General features: G+C 34.1%; 1 protein-coding gene across 1 annotated transcript in view; it reads right to left on the reverse strand.

The window, feature by feature from the left end:
- Positions 1–25,233, reverse strand: part of LOC143246980 (annulin-like) — a 56,508-nt gene that overhangs the window by 2,743 nt on the left and 28,532 nt on the right. The window contains exons 2-15 of the mRNA XM_076494260.1: positions 24,957–25,181; positions 24,206–24,339; positions 16,560–16,704; positions 14,718–14,836; positions 12,893–13,003; positions 11,719–11,893; positions 11,032–11,170; positions 7,603–7,709; positions 5,828–5,993; positions 4,488–4,567; positions 3,653–3,798; positions 3,041–3,188; positions 2,259–2,419; positions 26–165 (exon numbers count right to left, since the gene is read on the reverse strand). Coding sequence (XP_076350375.1) covers positions 26–165; positions 2,259–2,419; positions 3,041–3,188; positions 3,653–3,798; positions 4,488–4,567; positions 5,828–5,993; positions 7,603–7,709; positions 11,032–11,170; positions 11,719–11,893; positions 12,893–13,003; positions 14,718–14,836; positions 16,560–16,704; positions 24,206–24,339; positions 24,957–25,181 — 1,996 coding nt within the window. The remainder of the gene's footprint in view (positions 1–25; positions 166–2,258; positions 2,420–3,040; positions 3,189–3,652; positions 3,799–4,487; positions 4,568–5,827; positions 5,994–7,602; positions 7,710–11,031; positions 11,171–11,718; positions 11,894–12,892; positions 13,004–14,717; positions 14,837–16,559; positions 16,705–24,205; positions 24,340–24,956; positions 25,182–25,233) is intronic.

Consider the following 25,233-nt stretch of genomic DNA (forward strand, 5'->3'; position numbering starts at 1 on the left):
ACCCACTTAACTAATATCTACATACCCTTTTATTGGCATTTTGATTGGCTGGCTGAGTCCTGGACCTTCAAGAACAAACATAGGTTTAGTTAAAGGTTTTGGAAGTGGATTTTTCAGGTGAGCCTGAACAGTAAACTCTTGACCTTCTACAAAGTCTCCCTCGGTCTGAAAGAATACAGAAACATTCGTTGTATGTTCAATCACAACATCGTTAGGACTTAATGTCTTAATGTTAGTTTTATTTATTGATTTGTTTCTACAGAATACACCAATTCACAGTCTCAATGACATTGGGAGTATTAGGATAAACAAATAGCCACTTACCAGTTTTCTTTTAAACATATTTGCAAAAATTATAAAATCAATGAACTAAATTACATGTGTTTAATTTAACCAGTACAGTTCTATGGCTGGGGATTGCAATTTTCAGAACCATATTAGGCTCACTAATTATGTTGCACTCTTTTCTTGAACTAGCAACCTCTGGTTATAATTTCTATTTGCCGCCCAGTGGCTCAGCGGTACGTCTGCGGACTTACAACGCTAAAAACCGAGTTTCGATACCCGTGTTGGGCAGAGCACAAATAGCCTATTGTGAAGCTTTGTGCTCAATTCAAAACAACAACGTAATTTCTATTCAAACTTCTTCCAACTGACTGCTGAATATTTTCATTGGTAATATAAGAATTAACGTTCGTGATGGCGAACGATTTTCTATTTTATGCCTCGAAACTTCCTGGCTCAATTTCGAAACTCTTTCTAAGTCGACCTAAACACTTCCTCTTTAAGACGTGGAGAGATGGATAGTCTTTTATAAAACACAATAATTCAAACATACTTGATTTATCTTCATCAACACGCCATTAAAAGACTCCGACACAAATATATTAAGCCTTAAGTCCCATTGCACAATGGCAGATGTGTTGCACACTCATCTCCACCTGGCCCAACATGGCCAGGTGGGTTAAGGCGTGCAACTCGTAATCTGAGAGTCGCGGATTCGCATCCCCGTCGCGCCAAACATGCTCGCCCCTTTTAGCCGTGGGGGCGTTATAATGTAACGGTCAATCCCCCTATTCGTTGGTAAAAGAGTAGCCCAAGAGTTGGCGGTGGGTGGTGATGACTAGCTGTCTTCCCTCTAGTCTTACACTGCTAAATTAGGGACGGCTAGCGCAGATAGCCCTCGAATAGCTTTGCGTGAAGTTCAAAAACAAACAAAAATCATCTCCACCTAACACGATGTTGAAACCTGGTAGCTAAGGATGATGGTGGAATGGACCAATATTTTTCTGCAGGTTCATTCTATGCATTTTAATAAGTCTTAAATACCCTAGTGGCCAAACTCGTTAATAACATTTTTAATAGTTGTCCCAGTTTACGTAACAGTAAACTCAGGAAATGTAAGGACAGACAGAGAGGAAAATTCAAAATTATCACAATGTGGATCTTTATCCAATGTCAAAATGGCATATAGTAGCATACGAACAACAAAACTATTAAAGTAATAAAACGATTCCAAGACACTATAACAGTTCAACACTTACATTTAGGTTTATCTAAATGTCTTTTTATTGGCTACTCCTTTACTTTAATTATCCCTTTGTGTGTGTGTGTGCTAATAAGACTTTTGAAAAACAGTTGAACGGGCTTGAATGAAAATCGGTATATATTTAGAACACGAACAAACTTAGAAGTGATTGGTTTTTGAAGGGTCAAGGTGACGAAAATCTAAAAACTCTATCTGTTAACATGTGCACAGATTTTTCACACTGTTTTTGCTCTGTAACTTAGTCAAAAATAATGGGATTTTCATGATACTTGTTGAACATGTATAGAATATTATTCCTCATCGTCCTGCCAAAAACAGTTCATGTCCGTTGAAAAACGACGAACACATTTTCGTATTTTTTGAGAACCGGATATGATTAACGTTGCGTGGCAGAATAGGATCTACTGTGTGTCTTCTCCAGTTAAACATATTCTCAAGTAAGAAAACTCTTTAAATTGCGTGCAGAATTTCAACTGTTTTTCTCTAAAGTATTTAGGAGATACGTTATTTTAATTATTAATTTTTAATAACATAATGAAACCATATCACACACATTTTAGGCTTAATGTATTCCGAACAACTGAATGGCTGTTAGGCCTATTTCGAACATTGCAAATCTCTTAGTATATAAAATATTGAACAAGTGTTAATCTGTTCTGACTTTTAAATATGAGTAAAGAAAATAAAAATACTAAATCTGTGTGCCAACCTCTATCAAAATGTCTGGTTTTCGCACTCTAAAATCATCCTGAGCGAAGTAATCGAAATTAGTTTCCACAACTGTTGCCATGGCAGCGATGTTAAATGCGCAATGTTCCGCAAGGGCTTTATCATACTCATCATAAGATACCGACATCTTCATTTCTTCCTCTAAATTACAAAATTATAAAGAGATGCATTTCGTATAATACTTAAACTATCGTAGCATACAGTAATTTGTTGTAAATACGTTATCTTATACACTTTCTGGCGTCAAAATAGTTGTATTATTTCTAAAACATACGATTGTTATAATCACAAGTGATTTTAGTTGAATTTGATTTCAGAAATTACGAATAAGCCAATATTTCTTTTACTAAGTATCAGAACTGACAAATAGACAGCTAAATTAAATATGAAACAATACCTGAAGCAAAGCTCAAAATGCACTCTTGAATCTGTTACCAGAAACGTCTTTTGAAAATATACATTCGAGAGAAAATATAGGTCTCACAATTGGATTACTGTAAGGCAAACTGGGAATGGTACACTGCATTTAAACTACTAAGAGATGTAAATAAGTACTGGTGCAAAAATATTGTTAAGACATATATTTACTAGGTATGGAGAAAAATCATTTTACCACTAGATGGCGCCCTTAAGCGTTCATTAACAGCATTTTCATCTTCAAAATAATATACGAAGTAAATACAAATAACGTAAGTTGAAATATATATGTGTATGTGTACTTATGTATACGTCATGCTCAGTTCTTGCTAAATTATCACTTACCAACATTAGGGGCGAGTTTGATCTCAAACTTGTCCTTCTTGACCAATGTTTTGAGCTGACCAGTGTAAAGCATAGTGTCCACTCTAAGAATTACCTTTACGTTGTACTCTTTACCTTCTGAGTTTTTGTTCTTAGCTTTCAGTTTCACCTAAAGTTTGAGATAATACTCAGAATTAACAGTGGGAAAAATTTATACCCGGTAAAAAAAAGTACAATAAACGCGCGTAGCAAATTTTATATTTTATGTTATTATTTTGAAACTTATTATGTAAGATGTAACCAACAAATATACGAGAACTGTAGTGTGTTTTCACATTTGATAATCGTAAAGATTAAAGAGTCCTTAAAGTTGTGAAAACAGACAATATTCTTTACGTATGTAATTATCCCAGTGCAGACGAACCTTCACGATTAGGACTAAATAAACATAAAGTTGTGAAAAGAAACAATATTCTTTACGTATGTAATTATCCCAGTGCAGACGAACCTTCACGATTAGGACTAAATAAACATAAAGTTGTGAAAAGAAACAATATTCTTTACGTATGTAATTATCCCAGTGCAGACGAACTTTCATGATTAGGCACAAATAAAAATTGTTACAACGATTACCGAAAATGGGGAACCAATAACAATGTCATCCAAGAGTTCAAAGTCAAACTGGACGTCTTCAAAGTCGTCGTTAAGGTAATACCTAGAAAACACGTTTTTGCAGGACCTGAGGGCTCTTACCATCGTCTCTCTCTCTTCCTTTGTTGCTGGTAAAAACGACAAAAACATATGGTAATTGAATGGTTTACTTTATGTTTTCCATAAATACTTATGACATACATTCTAAATTAATTTTTTAAAACTATTACAAGTATACATATCGAAATGAGATGCTGAAACAGACAATTAAAACAAAAAAAAAAATTTCTTGGCGTTCCCGAATATTTGCAAATTGTACAGAAGCTTTCACATTGTGTGAATTTTTTTACGTAATTTTACTCTAAGTGTTTAGCTGTCTAATACTTACAAATATTACCAAGGGCGTTGTGTTTAAACAAAACTATTCATTAATTTCTTAAAGTTTATTTTGCATTGCAAAGCTACGCAATAGGCTTCCTGAGCTTCAACCACTGCATGGATCGAACCTCACTTTTAATGCTAGAAACCTTTAGTGTTAAAACTGAGCCAATGGTAATTAAGGGAAATCAGTTCCAAATCTGCAGGTGGCGGGTTCGAATGCTTGGTCTTTCAGTCATCGGGGCGTTATAACGTTATGATCAATCACACTATTCAATTAGAGCAGCTCAACTGTTGGCGGTGGATCATGATAACTAGCTGTCTTCCCTCTAGTGTTTCATTTCTAAATTAGGGTCGGCTAGAACAGGTAGCCCATGTATAACTCTGCGTGAAATTCAACAACCAAACAAATCATGTCAATAAGAAAGGTTAAACGTACTTTCAACATGCTTGTATTCTCCTGTGAGATCTTCACGATCAAAACAACCGATTGCTTTAGTGCTCAGAAACTGGCCAATTCTGTAAAAAAGACATTATGAATAATAAAAATCGCAAATTCAAATAAATAGAAAAAAAGTTCATATAGTTGATTTGTGGTCAACTGTTATTCAGGTACGAATGATCAGTACGTGTGTAAAAGTTAAAATCATATGGAACACCTCTATTGAAACTGTTATTGGTCTAAACTTAAAATCACATTTTACGTGTCTGGACGTTGTTTTGTAATTTTTTTACATACAAGTTTGGGAAACTTCCAAAGTAACATTTTAAGCTTTTCTAACGTCACGTTTACACATTTGAAGCCACGTTAACTACAGAGAACATCGTATCTGAGAATAAAAATAAGGGTTATTGATAAATAATAGTTTAAAAGCACGAGAAATGTTTGGGCCAATTATTATCACCGAGTAAAATTGCTTATTTCAATAAAAACAGTAGTAAAAATTATCTAACAAATATTATATAATTATATCTATTTATAACTGGATTATGTATCCATGTAAAAATTATCTAACAAATATTATATAATTATATCTATTTATAACTGGATTATGTTTCCATGTAAAAATTATTCAATAAATATTATATAATTATAACTATTTATAGCTGGATTATGTATCCATGTATAACTGGATTATACAATTATTTTATTTGTAGATAAATAACCATACTACACTTCTAGGTACCTCTCTCCTCCATTTTGTTGTTAGAAAGCTATGGATCTGTTATGAACAAAAGCCTTATCTTGATCTTAATTCCAGATCTGGATTATCCGTCTCCTTCCTATTTTAACCCTCTTGTTTCTAAATCCCCAGTAGGCAATCAGTGATAATTATTTCAAGAGTCTTGACTACAGATCTTTGTTCCCAACACCAGTTTAATTTTAAAATATTATTCTCCTAAAGTTTAAGAGAAAACATTTTTGTTTAACATACAAGAAAAAAACTTTGCTAACTTTTACTCACTCTCACTTTAAATCCAGGCTTTCACAATTTCACATTATTATTTTTTTTAGGACTAAACTTAGCGGTTGTGCTAAGCAGTAAATAGTGATGTTTGTGTTGCGTTATACGTAAGGCTTAGTTTTTCTTCAGTTCGTCAGCGACATCTTTCAGTTTATTCGCGAAATACTCTTTTTTAAATATGTGTGAAATTTATTATTCACGAGCTCCACACCCACTCCAGGTCAAAACGTTTAAGATATGATACTTTTGTTGTGGATGTTGTTTTATCACAAAAATAAACACGACGACACGAAAAATTGAACATAAAACTTACATATCAGTTTTCTTGGCAATAAGTTTCAATGGTTGACTAGGTCCACGATACCTCCAGTAAACCTTATCAGCGTTGACTTCAGCAAAAAGGAAGTTACAATCGTATGGTTTCATAACTTCACCACGTTTTATAGCAGCTACACTTGCAGGACCACACCTGTAGGTTCCTAAAGTTAAGAGTTTTAAAATATAGTATAGTCATCAGTTGCTGCATAAATAACTTTTTGTTACTTCAAGGGCTGAAACGAAGTAGATGAAAAAAGTACGTCATATTAGTAACTAGAATTTAGTACCACAAAGAAGCAAATATTTCTATGTCTGAGGAACATTACTGGTTTTCTACGGCGCATGCCACAAATAATTTAAAAAATGAGCAGTAGATACACCAATAAAAAAAATGTAAAATACAGACTATTCCAAAATAATAAACGAATAACAGTTGATAATAACAGCACAAAACTGATTAGGAGATTGCATCTATCAAAGAAACCAAGTATTTGAACATGTGTAATAAATAAATTGAACTCTAAATGTGGAAGTGGTCTGGACATTTATTACAGAAACCAGAAACTAGAATAACAAAATTTAATATGTTGAAATTTAATGGTGGCAAGGGTTTGGACTTTTGTTTAAGGAGACCAGGAACTGGCATAACGAAATGTTTACACAGTTGGAGATGATGGATTGGACTTTTGTTAAGGAGACAAAGAACTGGCGTAACGAAATGTTTGCACAGTTGGAGATGACGGATGGGTCTTTTGTTAAGGAGACCAAGAACCGGCGTAACGAAATGTTTGCACAGTTGGAGATGACGGATGGGTGTTTTGTTAAGGAGACCAAGAACCGGCATAACGAAATGTTTACACAGTTGGAGATGACGGATGGGTCTTTTGTTAAGGAGACCAAGAACCGGCATAACGAAATGTTTACACAGTTGGAGATGACGGATGGGTCTTTTGTTAAGGAGACCAAGAACTGGCATAACGAAATGTTTACACAGTTGGAGATGATGGATGGGACATTTATTTAAAAAAAAACCATGGACTGACATAACAAGACATGTATTAAATTGGATTTTAGAGGAGAGATGTAGAAGGTTAAAAAAATGAACTTCGAGTTCAACAACAAAATGGCAGTTTAAATAAATGGGAAAGAATTGAGGTGAAATTGAGGAACAAGCGAGATATTTACAAGGCTGAGTGGCACAAGTTCATGACTTACGAGATTGAGGAACTAGCTGGAGACTTACAAGATTGGGTGGTACAAATTCATGACTTATGGGCCCCAGAACATACGGACAATCAAGTAACTTGAAAATATTACTCGTTCTTTTGGAAAACGTTTACGTTTACAACAAACACACGTAATCACTTCGAAGTAAAATATGCATAGTTTTATTTCAATACTGTGTTAACAATTTAAACACAGAACTCCATACTAGCACTACGTTTCTAGTAACTAAAGTCGATAATAGTATTTCAGCTATACATAGTTTTTTGTATATCGTCGTCGACGAGGAATTGTCTTACAAATCACTATACCAGGCTATCTAATTTTTGTTTAACACCGTGTAATTTAGCACATTTAGTGTAGATATATTTAAGATCTATTTGTTTAACTACCATTATTACATAAATTTTGTCACACATTTGATTTCGTTTTCTCGCTTAGTTTGTAAACACTTGTTTCAGTTAACTATACATAACTGTTTCCCTTACGAACGTTAACTTCATTTAGACCGTAAAGAACAAAACAGACAAACTATCTTATTTTTACCATCCGACATCTCTTGCGGGGTTGCATCGACAGCTTGCCAACCCCCATAACCACCAGGTTCCAAATCAGGTCGCTCCATCCATGCCTCGTTCCACACGTGGAAGTTCCTGTAGCGAACAGAGTTTCGGATCAGTTTCTAACCTCGTAAATCTGGATCGAGTTATTGAATGCACAGAATCAGTGTAAAAGTGGATCGAGTTGTTATATTGCACAGTATCAGTGATGGCAAGAAAATCCGGTACTGGGGTGCAATAAGAGTTAACTGTTAACTGCAATCTCAGAAATGATGCACTTCTAGCGCCAGTGCTGGAAAAAAACAAAGTTGACAACAGCGCCCCCTACAATTTCGTACGCGTTTACACTCTCGTCCCTAAGACGTGTGTCTGGCGACGATCAGTTGCAAACTCTCTTTATTAACCTGAAAATGACCTCAGAAGGTCAAAAGGTTGTTCTGTACTTTACTTAATTTAAAGTTTTAATACCCATACCCGCCATTTTGATAATACAAAATCTAAATTATTAGATAGTGATAGTTTGTTTGAGAGAAGGGTCACGTTGGGCTACCTGCTAAAACCAACTCGAGGAATCAAACCCCAGATTTTAGTATTTTGAGTCCGTAGACTACAGAGTAATGAAACAAATATTATTTGATCTTGAGGATAGAAAATTTCTAGCAGAATTTTGTATCTTGTAAGAATAATATCAGATATAAAATCAGAGGAATTGATAGAGCAATACAGTGAAACTATAAAACCACTATGAACCACTCATCTGTGTGTCTTGATATCCATTTGAATTAAATTTTACTAAATACGAACTGATTTGAAAATCAAATCTCAAATTCACAAACGTGCGTTTAAAGTGGATAACTTGGCAGTTCAAGAAAAACCTTTTAAAACAAGATCCAACTTTAAATTCGCAACCCAATGTAAAAATAAGAAAATTGAAGGCCACAGCTATTTATTGTGGTACTATGATACATTTAAGCCCACAATACCATGACCTTAAATCACACATGATTTGATATACGTAATTGTTTTATCGAAACTCCGCATAGTTTAGTGAACAGGCTTATGAACGCCAGAAATTCGGTTTCGATACCCATAGATAGCACAGATATCCATTGTGTAGTTTTTCGTTTAATAAAAAACATTTACTATATAATGTTTCACCACCAGGTGGAGTTGTATTGATATTAAATTTAACGGTTGTGTTAGAGAGAAAAATCTGTGATGTTTTTAATTTTGTCACGTTAACTTACGTGATATTAACGTCCACACAATTAGAAGAATTTTCACAGATCTTAACAAGAAATCTAAAATTTAACACGTGCTTGGGAAAGAACTAGTGGTGTACGAGCTTCATGTTACTACTTTGCATTGGATCCACATTTCAAAAACTGTCAGAGATCGTTACGATAGTACATTTGATACTGAATGAATGCTACTAATGACCACAAGTTCTTTAATGTTTCAATATGCTGAGGGCATTCCTATGTCGTAAGCCTTGTCGGTCATTTCTTTAGTGGTCAACTGTAAATTTCTGGTTTGAGTACAAGCTGTTTCCTCGAACAGATACAGAAGTTGTTCTGATGTTTTAAAAGTATAGTATAAAAAATTAAATAAATTCTACAGATCTTGACGACTGCTATGGCTTCCTTTGAAATTTCTCAAATGGATTCCATTAAAACAGCACACTAGGGTGCGAAAAAGTATCAATAAAATATGAGCCATTTCGAGAGTCGGAAACCATCAAAGAATTTCAATAAACATTTATCAAACAAGTGTCCACGAGATGGCACTACCATCAGAAGTCAGCACATTCCATGACTGGTTTAAACAAATACTATCAAATTTCGCAAGCCTAGTGCCATTTCCTCCTTCCATTCGATGGTAAGGATCCTCTTGATTTCCTTGAGTAAGCGTAAAAAGGTTCCTGCAGATGTCTTCAGACACTATCAAGTTTTGAATACCAAATTAGGCCTGAAAAACAATATTTAGAATGTTATTAGCATCCGCTTGACGGTTTGTAACGCGTGTTTTGTTGAATTTCACGCAAAGCTATTCGAGAGGTACTTGCGCCAGCCGCCTATGATTTAGAAAGACGTAGAATAGAAGAAAAAGCTACTAGTCAGTAGGAACCACTGCTAACCGCAGTGTACACCTTACCAACTAATAGTGGAATTGACCGTTGCGTTATAACGTCCCCAACAGTGAAAGGGCGAGAATGTTCGTTAGTGGGAATCAAACCCTTGACCCAACATAGATGACACTTAGACAGAGGTGGGCTACAAAGAGAACACGACATTACTTTCACTTTTGTTATCGACACTCGTCAATACTTAATATTCGCTAAATAACTAAAATCTACTCTGCGAGAGTTTGTCTGTTTATTATAATGCAAAAAAGTGAAGAATGGGCTGTCCAAGATTTGCCCATAGCCCACCACAAGTGATCAAGATTCACATTGTGTGTTACAAGCCTACCGGTGCGTGCTTCTGAGAGAACCATGTATATTTGTTAAATTGTTATTTATAAATGATAATAATAATAATAAATTAACATGCTTCGAAATGAGATTTAATTCATCATGTTAATTTTAAAAAACGCCATCTGTTGAATAGATATTTAACAGTTGAAAAAACTCACAAAGGGAATAAGTTTGTGTGTAAACAAAAGGTTAAAATGTTGAATGTGTTTCATTTCAAACTCGAGATCCTGGCCATCATTTTTGGGAAGAGAAATTATACCGTTACGTAAAAATTTTCCCAGTTTATTCATCTTCTGTGGAATATGAAGCCTCTCAGCTTCACTAACACACGTACCACCAAATTCTGTTGAAACGAATCAGAAGCTGTTTAATCAACTTTTAGCCATTCTATGCCATGATTAAGAAATTGGTTAATAGTTTGATTTGTTAAGCTCAAAGCGACAAAAGGGGTCAATGTGCTTCCCTCTCACGGGAATCGAAACCCAATTTTTTAGCATTTTAAGTCTGCAGACTGGATGCTGAGCCACTGAGGAAGGAGCAAAAGTAGCTTTAAACAACTGATTTCCCACGGGTTTTTACATTTTTACTACAATATTAGGTAAGAAATAAACATTTCTAACTTTCCAGTTACAGTTTGCTAAGAATTATACCAACGAGACTATGGAAGTCTTCAAACCTGAAGAAGATACACAGGTACAATGGAAAGATTGTCTAAAGACAAACTTACAAGGTAGGTTGTCCATACAAAAAAAAACACCTATCAGTTCTCTAACTGCTAATACGGTTTATTGCTGTTAAGGTCAGTGTATAAGATTACAGGTGTACCGAAATATTATAGTTAAATATGATTTCTGATGCTACACTGGGCACAACTTCTTTTGTACTAACTTCCCAGTTTTAAAGCTTCGTTTAGCTAGCGTATTTGTCAGCTACACTCACCAGATTGAGTCAATATTCAGCCTCTCAATCGGCTCACCCTCGTCATCAAAGAAGTAATCAATGGTGAGGCTGTTGTGGGTGTCGTGGGCTGAAGAGAAGTTTGTGATGCTTCTGGCTGGGATCCCGAGAGATCTACAGACTGGAAGTGAAGATAATTAAAACACAGTCCTCATCAACAATCATCTCATTCATTTGTTAACGTTAGAGGCATAACAATGCAAAAAATAGTTTTGTGTGATATTCAACTACTAGTTTATCCTGAATAAACAAATAATTGGTTGTTCCACAGCTACAAAAACCGTGGAAACAGCCGTTCTAAGATACGATACCATACGTGTGCGTGTTTACAAACGTTTGTATTTATACAAACGAATTTTGTACAGCAAAAAAAACAAAAGCAAATAGAAGAGTTGAATACCATACTATTTACTTGTACGTTCAAGCTACCGTATTTATGTATAAAAAGTCACGTTTCTCAATAAATCCTGCCACAAAATGTTTTCGATATCTCTGCTAATAAAACTATTTAAGGATTCAATACTGGCTTCTTTAAAGTTAGTGCAAAATATCCCAATTGTTTTTATAAGCTGATTAATAGTTGGAAGCGTAAAATGATTGTTCTTGGACATCAAGTGTAGTTCCCGATTTAAATACACTCTTGTATGATTAGGAATTCTTCCAACTTACCTGTTGTAAAGACACCTGAAAAAACCCAACATTGCCCATATTTCACTGGTTTCTTGTTCTTGAAAAACTGTTGAAGTATCGCCACACTACCTCCCCAGGAAGTAGGTGATTGACCCCCACCATAATCTCCTGACCAGTTACCAACGAGGACACCATTGTCGTCAGGAGAGTTAACCTAGAAGTTTTATATCAATGCGTTTATGTCATCTACAACTTGTCTTTGTTGTTTTAGTTCTCATATATTTAAAACGTACTAAATTTCAAACTGTACCTCATGGACTTCGTTAAAATATTTACGAATAACAAATATCTTGTCTCAGTACTTTCCTGCTCTGGGTTTTGAACAGTTAGTACTTTTAAATGACCAACTGAAAAAAAATTAGATGGATAAATATACGTGTTGTTAGCAACAAATATTCTTGCTGATTAAGTGTAGCCGTATAGAAGGTGAGAACTCTTGACTAGTGTCCCACCCTTTCGTCAAAAGCTCAAAATCATTGACAGCTGTGTTAGATCCCTGGAGTCTTTCAATATATCCGTGTAGCCGATGTGTTCCATAAGGAGTCATTAACGTTAAAACAATGTCAAACAGCTTGTTGATTCAATACGTGTATCTGATACAAAATGGGTTTATTTAAATATGTCTTCCTCCCTTGGATAAGGTGCTTCTGTGTCATGGCTAAAGTACATTACAAGTTATTTCTCCATTCTTATGCTTTGAAAACTGTCTAAAAGATTTTATTTTGTTCGTTTTTTTATGCACGTTGAAACAGAATGTTATTTTAAAATATTATATATATTATTTAACAAACATTGGTTCAAAGCTTTAAGTCCGAATGACCAGTGGTTAAACTCATGAATCTCTCCCTTGGAAGTGTCATCTTCAAAATTATAGCTACGGGTAATTTGGACGTAAAGCTTTTAACTCGCCTTTTTAGTTTGCCCCAATTTTTCCCCCCAGGCTTTATGAAGGTTAATTTTACTTGTTTTGTTTTTTTAAGAGTTTGTTTTTCTTTTGGGGAAACGATGGTATCTGAGAATAAAAATACAAAATTTGTTATTTTGTGGTCCTGTTCTGTGAAACGAAATCTTGAACCGTTCTGCTCTTGTTCTGTTCAGTAATCATTTTAGTTACAAATATTAAAATAAAATCGTGCAACTGAAATTAACTTACCACAGAACTGACATGGCGGACAACACGAACTGGATCAGCACATCCAACAGTACTGAGTTTTCCCACGTGACTCAATAGATAACAACAACACTCCAGAATATTTTCTTCGAACTTTTGGAAAGATAAAAAGGAAAGTGAGAATTTTAGTGTTGATCACATACACTGTTGTTAGAAAGAAGTAGATGCGTTTAACCTGTTGACTGCCAAGTATTTCAGCTGCTACAATACAACTCTAATGCTTCTTCATTTTGTAACCTTTTTCGTGACGCCATTTTGGATCGAAAGTGAAACAATATGTAAGTAGGTCAAATGCATGTATGGTGCTGAAATCTAGCGTTGAAGTTAGGTGTTATTGAGAACGAATTAACTCGTCCGTGGCACTGTGTTACCGATCGGCTTGGACGAGTTAACTCGTCTGCGGCACTGAACAGGTTAATAACATTATCACACGTTATTTTATATATAATATTGGTTAGAGTGCAGTAATAAACTATATGTTATACTGTAAATTATAAATAATTAACCACTCATTATTTGCTAGACAGTCCGTCTGCCACAGTATAACTTTAAACGACAGTAAATGTTTAAAACTAACTTCAGCTGCAACTACAGTTTATTTCGCACAATTATATGAATTCCATACTGGTTTAAATGGGGGGTTAACTGTTGTAGCGCATTGTCACACAACAGATTATCTGCGTGGAAGAGTCGGACCCCCAATTCTTACCTTTGTAAGTCTAAACTTTTGCCACTAACCCGTTGGGGGGGGGCGTACAGGGTAGAACTGAATAAAGGTTTAACTTTCTAACTGTACTTCTAAGAACATTAAAATTTCGTGTATTTATCTATATATTGTAAACCGCGATGTATAATCAAGTGTTCATCCTCATCTGTTTGAAAAGCTGTGCACGCAGACAATACTCAACATTCACTTTTGAAATGACGCGAGAACAAAATTGATGAAAACTTTATTTTGCGTGCAGGATATTCAACACTAAGTTGTTAGAAATTACCCACAATTCAAAACGTGACGTAAGTTAAAGACTTAAGGTGTAGATTTACTAAATGTTATTCTTTGACAGCTCTTAGCGTGACTAAAATGCTCAACAATTATTTTTCGCAGTAGGAGGAGTTATAAGTCACTCAGAGCTAAATTTGTGAGTGAAACCAAAAGTGCCACACAATTAACTTTTTTTTTTTAAAGTTGATGAAATAATATAATTTTATAGATTAATTTAAAATTTTCCCGTCACTGGGGGACGGATACTTTTGCTTGTACATCCGTAAGATAAAGACAATAATTTCCGTTATCTACTTATCTTCACCGTTTCGTGACAATGAATTTAATCTTGGAAAACATATTAATAAACATCCTTAAGTGAAAAATTCAACTACATTATTTGTAAGTCATAACATTGTTGGAAGTTATTCACAAACATTGTTTTCGTCTTTCCAAATACTCAAGGGCTATCTGCGCTAGCTGTCCCTAATTTAGCAGTGTAAGACTAGCGGGAAGTCACTTATTCATCACCACCCACCGTCAACTCTTGGGCTACTCTTTTACCAACGAATAGTGGGATTGACCGTCACGTTATAACGCCCCCACGGCTGAAAGGGCGAGCATGTTTGGTACGATCGGGATTCGAACCCGCGACCCTCGGATTACGAGTCGAAATATAAAAAGTGAAGGCACGGAAACGAATTTTTTCGAGAAAAAAAAAGCCAACGTTTCGTGATTCAAGTACAATTGTTAAAACTAACACTTATTGAATACAAATACTTAAATTATTTACTGAATTAATAGGTTTTCCTTTCTAATGTATACCTGCCCGAAGTTCCATACACATGGTCTGAGCCGGTTATGGCTCCCACGCCAAATAAGTCCACTTTCGTTCAACACGTACTCCTTTCTCCATTCCGGGTCACTCACGTACACCGTGTCCTCTAGAATAGAACCAATTTAGGAGTCCAACAGGCCTTTTAACCCAAATAATCGTGAAGAACCAAAATATTGTACAAAGACAAAGAAAGAAGGCGAGAGAGATACGAGTACTTTAAAAGTATTTTAAGTTTTATCCAATAAAAAACAAAATATATTCGTATAACATTTACTTCTGGGGGAGCATTCCTTTATTAATTGAAACACTTATAGAATTAAAATGATGGAGCTATATAGGGTTGCACATGGAAAACAAACTATGAAAATATCGTTATTTCTTCAAAAAGATCAAAGACTGCGAAAAGGATGAATTTTTACGCCCTCTACATGTAGCCATTTAAAACAGCGAGACAATTTGACGAACATCAACGGTTAAAGTGGGGCACTTTGCACTGGTATGCATTCAGGTAAGAAAAACAAAATGGTGGTATGACATACCGGCAATGTATATACATAAATAAAAATTATATAGCTAAAAAAACATCCTGCCCTCAATTCTTTCGTTTCGTTGTAATGTCTCTGCAATGAATATATTTTACCTTAAGTTTTCTTGAAAACGAGTACCCGTCATCCACTTCTCCCACATATGTACATAACAGTACTTTCTACAAACCACCTTGAGACACCAATAAATACAGATTGCTAAATTTTTATTGTAAGTGTTCAAAAACGCAACTCGTGGTTATATTAGATAGCTTTAAAATGTTAACTTTCTCACTGTATCACATTCACTTCAATTCATCGAATACGAAACTAACCAAGAAAAGTTAACAATCAAGTGATTTGTTAATCACTTTTCTCAGGCCTAAACAAAGACACACTTCGTCACCAGCTTATTACATCAGTGTTATAAACATTATACATTTTATCATTGTTATTCGCGATAGAAAAAAATGTTTGAAGTGTAATAAACTATGAACGAAGAATGATTCTACCTGTATATAATTGGTGATTATACAATTAAATGTAAGAATTCTATTTAAATATTCTACACTACTTTATGTTTATTGAGCTTCAAACCTGACTATTAGTTTTAAAACTCGGATTCAGTTATCATACCATTTCAAATTAATTCTAAACAAGTAATCTTCTCTACAGGTTAACTGACTTTACATAAGAAAATAGAGCATATTGCATAAAAAATTAACTTATACTCGAAGTTGAACATTAATTTTTAGGTTACGAATTGTATCTTTCTTTTAAGTGCTTTACGACTCTCAAAAAATAATACGGACAGGTTCACTTATATCTGCATGTTCATAATACGAGAACCGGAAACCACTCTAAGGCCCTATACGTTTTTGTTTTTTTTTGGTGTAGAAAACATGATGAATAAAGAGGGCGCAGTTAATGCTTAAAATATTTTATTATTTTATTACTACATAAAAAAAACTTAGTGCTCTCGACAAGTATTTAACTTAATATTTGTTTGTGCTTTAACTACAATATTTGTTACTCGATGGATGAATAATTTTACAACAGTTATGAAAACTTTACAACAACTAGTTTCTTTTGGACTTAATTATTACCAATGTAATTTTTGAAGCTTTCTAAAATTTCTCAGAATTTTCCCCAAAAGCAGAAAATTAATTCTGGATTTTAGTTTTTTTCTGAGAGTGTAGGCCCTCAAGATCCTCACTGTTAAAAAATTTTCGTACCAAAAAATTTAAAAGTAGGTGGTTTGAATATAGTGCTGAAAATGTATCGTTATGAAATAAAATAACTCACGTTTACACCAAGGGTTGAAGATAAGAAAAAAGGAGTCCTTCACGGAATAACGCAAGGTCTGGGATTCTACATCCTTTGCTGACTTCAGTTTGGTATCGATGTCAAAATTCCACTCTCCTACAATGGCGCTAGGAATGGAGGAAACCTAACGTACAGAAATGTATACAAGTCAATTTATTTTAAATTATCGAAACACAATAATTTTCAGTAGTATTAACATTATGACAAGGGAGTGAATAATTAGAAAATACATATTAGACCCAGTTTGAATTTAAGTTTGTGGACACAAATGTTTTAGGAACTATTTTGAAGAAAATGAAAGTATTCCTGGAAAAAAAAAATCATTTATAAATATTAAGAAATAAAGATGCATCAGAGATAAATGTATAAAAACGATTAGCAAGTTTTATAGGCTTAGAAAGATCATGGTCCAATGGATTGCATACTGGACTGCAAATCGAAGTGTTTTAAAATGTTCTAGTCCACGATATATCGTGGAACACGTTTTGCCTTGCAATTGATGGCATGATGTAAAATGTTTCCATTCGATTAAGTTGTTTTTTGGTTTTTTTTTGAATTCGCACAAACCGACTCGAGGACTATCTGTGCTAGCCGTCCCTAATTTAGCAGTGTAAGACTAGAGGGAAGGCAGCTAGTCATCACCACCCACCGCCAACTGTTGAGTTACTCTTTTACCAACGAATAACAGGATTGACCGTAACATTATAACGCCCCCACGGCTGAAAGGGCGAGCATATTTGGCGCGACCCTCAGATTACGAGTCGCACGCCTTAACACGCTTGGCCATGCCGGGCCCAGTAAGCTGTGAAAGATGTAGAAAGAAGATAGATTGATGCAAAGAGAAAATTGGCATAAAGTTACAGCAAAATAAAAGACAGAAGTCACTCTCACCATGGTAAACTCTTCTACACAAGATGGGCATTTGATAAAAGTGGATTTTGATAATTAATTTCACGCGGAAATATAGAGGCGATATTAAATTAATTCCGAATAACTTTACAGTGTACAACAAAGAAAATGTATCCACCATGTAACATACAGACCACCAGAGGCTGAACTTTCAGGAACAACAATGATGAGTGTACAAGGTAATAAAGACATTTTATCTAAAGTATAACAAATCATAATACAGAAGAGCAGTTGGTACAAGTTAAACGTTATCTATTGTGATCATCTTCCACAGGACGACAGTTAATTCACTGCTTAATTTCAGCCAAGGCCTCACACGAAGTAAGTAAATTTGTCCCAGAGTTACAAGTTCCTCAAGACCAACACCAAAGTATCACCAAACATGCAACCACCAGTTCATTCCATTCAATATGTATCTGGATTAATTTACATTAGTAGCAATACAATAAGTAATAAAGGTCAAGAGATTATTTCATCTTCTTGCCATAAACCACAGAGAAAGAACGACAACAAAAGACACGTGTAGATAAAACAATGACGAAGTTTTTGTTTTGTTAATCAAACAATGATTACAATATCTCTTTGTCAATATCGTTATTTATTTATTGCAAATACTAATTTATTGCTAATTATTTAAGTTTAATACTTTATTGGTGTATTAGAAATGTTATAGTGTATTCTTTACTAGAGCTATAAAAGAAATAAATCGTACACACACACACACACAGATGTTCAGGAAGTCCAAGCTAACAGACAGGATAACAAATTTACCATTCTATAGGTTACAAATACTTATTGGAAAAAGTAAGCCCGTTAAAGTTAAAACAGCAAAGTTTTTCATATATGTTAAAAGGTAAGCATAGTATTAAAATGGGGATTGAGTCCTTTTAAAATGTCAATTGGTAGAAATACGAGATGAGAGAGATTTTAAATTTTCTCATCTGTGTTTATAAAGAGAAGATATTAACAACATTCTTGAATGTGATACAGAAAATATTGAAATGGACCTGGAAAGATGTTTAGTTATTGAAAGTGAAAGTGATATGAAAATTAAGCCTTTCTAATTCTTAAGGGATACTAGATAAAAAATGCAGTGTTTACAAATATAATAGATCTGATAGTAATGTATCATGACAAAGTATACTTATTTCAAACTGGCATAGATATTCTGATTAATTTCCTATAAATAGTGTTCATATTTACTATTTTTGGGCTGTTTTGAGAATACAAAAGATACCATGGTTTAATAGAATTAAACATTATATTTTTCTAGTCAGTTGGTAATACTGCATTAGGTTCTCCAAGTATTTGTACAGTTACTATGGTTTTAACTGTCGACTGTGATGATAAATAAATTTACGCCACTGTACGTTTCTTAAGACATCCTACGCCACGCAACAGTGTTGCGAAGATAAAATCCCTGGTTTCACAGAATTTAATGCAAGAATAATAAACAATACATTGAGGAAACACAATGCCCGCTACAGATAAAGTTCAGAGAAAACCAAATAGGTGTTAAGGGCTGTGCTATAAACTCAGTTACAGGTTTTCACATTAAGGAAAACGACCACATAACAAATTTTCTGGAGAAAAAAAATATATGTACAAGAAGAAGCTATTAATATCCTAACAGAAGGCAGTGAGTGTAGTTAAAACAACGGCTATCTCATGAGCGCCATTTACCGAAGACAAAACATTATTTCTCGCGGTTTTTGTGTAAAATTAAACGTTTAATTCTATAATGTATTTTTGAAGCATGAACAATTTATTCTACTATATAATTTCTATAATTTTATTTTCCTTATATTTATCATTATATGTAACATTATATATGTTACATAGTTACAAATATTCAAATGTTTTTTTGATTATTCAATTAAGATAAACCTTAAAACTTTGAAATTCGATTATTCATCATAACTTCTATACGGTTAATAACTTTAATACTAGATGCCAATTAGTGTCATTATTGTCGCCTAGATACCTATATTAAAGCAGTATCCCACAGATAAATGACTTTGTATTGCTGATAGAAGGCTCCGACGAGATGACCGAAAAATGTCAGCTAGGGTAATCATATTTCAGGTCAGTTTTTAAAATTCAAACCAAGCATATTTTAAGTTCAGGTTATTTAAATTTTTGTACTTATCTTTTTTTTTCCACCCAAACTAAATAAATTCTAATTTCAGCTAATTAAAACCTAGGTTCCGTTAATTACTGCTTATGCCTAACTTTTCGAAGCTAAATTATTACTACAATTCAGATTTAGAGTTTCAAAATAGGCTTGGAAAAGGTTACTCTGTTGGACCTCTTAAGTCGTTATGGAAGATTATAACTAAACCTTTTTACCTAAAGGACACAACTTTCAAATAAGTATTAACGTCAGAATAATTGGTTATACATATAACGAATATTTTAAAAATTCAAACTGGGCATATCCTACAATCTAAATCCATACACGTTAGAGTTATAATCCGTTAAATGCTGGCTAGGCCTACAACTCTTAAGTCTGATGTAGTATTTTGCTGAATAATAGGCTTAATCATTAAACAATTATTAATTTTCTGGTATTTTTCGGAAATGTATCAAAAGAAAGTGGATATTAGAATGCAATCGTAACGTATTTATTTATTCTATCACTACTAAAACCTAGAGTAAGTAATTCACAAAAAAGAAAGTTCTATACTGATGAGTTTGTTATCGCTAAAATTTAGAGAACATAATTTACACTTTCACGCATATTAGCTCAGAATTCAAAATTTTTAAGTTTCTAGGCTTATGTAAATATATTAGGCCTAAAGTAGCACAGCAGATAAATACTTAATTTGTATTTTCACATAATTAATTTAACTAATAGATCGACAAAACAATTGTTATTTTTCAGATATTTAATGCATAATGTATATGCTATTACTGATTATAATACTATTATTGTAGTATTTAATATATTACAAATAATATTTAACGCATTGTTTATTTTTATAATGGGCTATCTGTGTTGTACTCAACGAATATCGAAATCCTGTTTTCAGCATTTTACGTTCTCAGACTTGCCGCTAAACCACTGAACGGCAATACTTGAATAGACTAAATGAAAAGCAGCTGGTCAACAGTACCCGCCGCAAATTCTTGGGTAACTGTTATATGACCGAATATTGGGTCACCCTTACAATTTACTCACAGTCCCAAAGTGTGACCTCATTTTGCTTTAATTCAGCAACAAGAGAGAAACCGAAATGGTGAACCCACAGACCCACATACTAGCACTATAAACCCCGCTTGGTCTAATAGCATGTAAATAAAAAATGTAAGAGTTTTAGCATTGCAAACTAAAAAGTGGAAAAAATATATGATACCCGAGTTAAGTTGGGTATTATTGCTAGAAATTCACGGAGATTATAAAAGGAAGGGTAGCCTGTGCCAAACTTCTAAATCGTATAATGAAGTAAAAGTGTGTTTGCTGTTAAACACATAATTACACATATAATTATCTGTGCTGTATCCATATTTAACGAGTTAGTAGCTCTCGGAGTTTCCGCTAAATCAAGGGTTCGTTTATTTGTTTTGAATTTCGCCCAAAGTTACACGAGGGCTATTTGCGCTAACCGTCCCTAATTTAACAGTGAAAGAGTAGAGGGAAGGCAGCTACTCATCACCATCCACCGCCAACTCTTGGGCTACTCTTTTGCCGACGAATAGTGGGATTGACCGTAACATTATAACGTCCCCACGGCTGAAAGGGCGAGCATGTTTGGTGCAACCTGGATTCGAACCCTCGACCCTCGGATTACGAGTCGGACGTCTTAACACGCTTGGCCATGCCGGGCCCAATGGGCAAGTTCCTAGGGACTGGAGGGTAAAGAATATTACATCTATTTTTAAACTGGACATTAAGATTTGTCTTGAAAAATTACAGGCCAGTTAGTCTCACGTGTTAATAGTGAGAGAAAATTTAATACGAGCAAACATTTTTTTTTTCTTAACGATTTAGCAAAATATAGTATTATAAATGAATGGAAACACGCAGTTACCAAAAGAAATATTGTCTTATTTAACTTGAGTTTGTTCGACGATATCACTCGTTGTTTGGATGACAGAAAGGGTTTGAACTGTGCATGTTTATATGTTTAAGATTTAATGTTCAGAAGATTAGATATCACATCAGTGAGGGTCGAGGAAGTATTCAAGTTGGGTCGTAAGGCTGTTGAATGTGATAAAGCAAATAGTTGTCATTAATATAGTTGTCATCAATGGATCCAGCTAAAAACATGATTCTGTTACTAGTAGTGTGCTTTAGAATTAATAAGTGACATTTGAGTTTTCTTATTTTCAATAATGATATCGATAGGGGGCACGACTAGTGAAGTTTGCTAACAACATTGAATCCTTGGGTATTTATAAATGTATTGATGTCGAACTATAAAGTGACTTTGACCAGCTGGTAAGTTGAAAATATCTGGTAAATAGCCTTTATTCATTAATAAACTTAAGGTATCGCATTTAGTTTATTATAATTTAGATAACGAATAGAATCCGTTTAACAGCATGTCTGAAAAAAATATACTGACATGGTGATGGATAATTCACTAAAGCCATTAGCAATGCTGTGCTACTGATGGTACACGTATTGGAATTTTTGTGTGTATTTATAAACGATCTAATTATAGGCCAAGAGACGTAATTATATCTATATTCAAATTACTAGTCAGGCCTCACTAGCAATACTGTGTATTGTTCGTGTCTGTTTATCTGAAAAAAAAAAAGTATATTTATTTACTGGAAAGGTTTAAGGGAAGGGATACTTAGAAGATTCTAAATGTGGAAGTGTTATCTTGTAAGAACAAATAAGTTTACAAAGGGGTAACAGATTATTAGGAGTAATTATTGTGGGTTAATTTGAAATGTTTCCGTTTTCTTAGTGATGTGTGTACAGGGACAACCTTCAAGAACAGAATGGTCCCTAGGAATATATATGCAAAAACGGCTCGTTTGGGTTGAGAAAGTGTTTTACGTAGAAGAGAGAACAACGTTTTGACCTTCTTCGGTCATCGTCAGGTTCACAAAGAAAGAGGTAACTGACCGGAAGCTGACCACATGTTTGGAAGGGGTTGTGTAACTGAGCGTCGGAATGTAGAGGGCGGTGTTAGATGTTTGAATATATAATTTTATTTTATTATATTTAATATAGGTATAAAGGCGTTCCTTTATATTGGTTTATTTTGGGTTTAAGTTGTTGTATAAGTCAGGCTTCTTTAATTTTGCGTTTGTTTATGTTTGTTTCTTTATTTAGTATTTGAGTGTTTTCTATGGTTATGTTGTGTTTATTTGACTTGCAGTGTTCGAAAACGTGTGAAGGTGACTTTTTATGTTCTTCGAATCTGGTTTCCATTTTTCTACTTGTTTCTCCAATATAGAAGTCGTGGCAGTTATCACATTGTATTTTATAAATAATGTTGGTGTGGTGTTTGTCAGTGTAGTTTTTACATAGTATAGACCTCAGTTTTTATGCCTGGTTTTTGAATAAATTTGATATAAAATGGTCCCTAGTTGTTCGTAGATTATGCCAACAAATAAAATTTATTTAGTTAAAGTATAATTAAAAACATATAATTAAACACACCACGTTTAATTGTTTTTAAAATTCTAACGAAGAATTGCAAGACATTTGTTGTTTTCCGACTCAGATGTTTCGAGAAAGTTGTCATAACTTCTTACGTTGTAGAACTGACCGTAAAAATTGTTATTCATGGAGCTTTCGTTTAATTCAAAATTCATTCCTTGGAGCACACGTGTAAAGAACATTACATCTAACCTCGCTTTCATAGTGGTAAGAAATTAGGATAACTAAGTTTAACGCTTGGCACAATTCATTCTCAACTCATGAACTGTGATTCTGACCTCATTAATTTCACGAAATAATGAGTTCGTGCATGTATTGACCCATCAACGCCAATACATAGTTTGATAGATGCTAGTTGAACTGAAGAACACGGGGACTGTAGTGTTACTTTTAGGTTTAGCAACGTTTTAAAGTTTGCTTTTCGTACCAGTTTGGATGATGTCACGAGGTAGGAGTCTCGGAAGCTTATTAAAAAGAAACTACTGGTGGGTCGGTGACCTGGCTCCGACTAAGGAATCTAGGTCACAGAACTCCATCAGGTCTGTGATGGAACGAGTGAGAAACGTTTATATACGTACACACACATGTACATCGAAGATATATATTGACTCTAAAAATAAACCGCTTCATGCGTTCCCTTATGCGATGTGTTTGAAGATACCATCAACATTAGACTATAACCAGCGTACACATTGTCAGTTTACTGCAAGATGTCCTTAACCACACTGGGTGAAAAAAATAAAAGAATTTTATTTACATTTATCTCGTTAACAGTAATTTCGTTACACTTGAGAATTTCCTCACCAGGTTCGCTGTTACGAAGCTTCGTACGATAAATTAAATAATTTGTTGTATATATTTTTAATTATTATTTAATAAAATAATTAAATACCAGATTATAGGAAAGTTGAATATAAAACGAGGGATTAGAAAGTACATCAGAATGCAAGGCTAATTTAATAATCTGTTTTAATCAGTTCTTAAAATTAACTCAACTTGTTTTCAATTCCAATGAGATATTGTGTATTTAATTATTCGGTATTGATGTTAGAAATCAGAAGTTGGTTCATAACTCAAGCTTATTTGGTAATCATACCTCCAAAGTGATGGAACAGTTTTCTATGAATATCAGTTTCGCTTGCCAGCCATCAGATGGCAGCACATCGCTGTCAGCAGGTACCACTGGTGCAACGATCATTGTGCCTTGAGCATAAGTGGGATTTGTCGCTCCTGGAACATTTAGAAAAGTTAAAAATACGCAATTATCCAAGTGATATTAGTTCGTATATCAGCAAATTCCAGCTATAAGTTCAAGGCCAGCTAAGAAAAGTCTAAACAGGTAAACGTTTTTCCAGCTCACTACAAATGTCAACTTTAAATACAGGGAGGAAAAAAATAAAACAATAGAGGTTCAAATTCTGTTCAAATGTTTGTCTGTATGCAATCATGCAAATTCTAAAATGATTAGAACTAATTATAACACACTGATCACCCATTTTGAGAATTTTCACTTCTTCATAATTAAAATAAAATTTCATTTTGAATAAACTGCTCTTCAATTAAATATGTAATAAAAAATCTTATAATATTAACATGAAGGATTATGAACACGTTAACGTGCTAGAAATACGAATCTCTTAATCCATCTGTATCAATTAGTACATTCTGTTAAAATAATGAAAATATTTATTTTACTAACATCTGTTAGGCATAAATAAGTAATGTTCATTAGTGAACCGAGTAAATTATATAGATTTTTGTTACATCATGAAGTACCATGGTGCAAAATATTGAAAATCCACATAAATAGTTCTGAACCTAACGCTATACATTCCACTCATATTCACCTTTCAAACTGAAAACAAGACAAACGGCGTCTTTTTCATCGTTGTAAGCTCTGTTGAACGTTATCTTAACCTTGAAAGGAAACCCTCGACGCAAAACAGGTTTTGGTGACTCTTTCTGGACCAAGTCGTACTCGCTGGTGTAATGATTATTGGCATTTTCAGACACAGAGAGATCAACACTTTGGACAATCAAAACTTGATCGTCATCAGAGCCACCTTCAGGAGCTGGAAAAATAGTCAGATACCGTGATTTATTTCTGGCAGCCTTTTACACTAT

This window comes from Tachypleus tridentatus, chromosome 3 (assembly GCF_004210375.1).
Source record: "Tachypleus tridentatus isolate NWPU-2018 chromosome 3, ASM421037v1, whole genome shotgun sequence".
Lineage (NCBI taxonomy): Eukaryota > Metazoa > Arthropoda > Merostomata > Xiphosura > Limulidae > Tachypleus > Tachypleus tridentatus.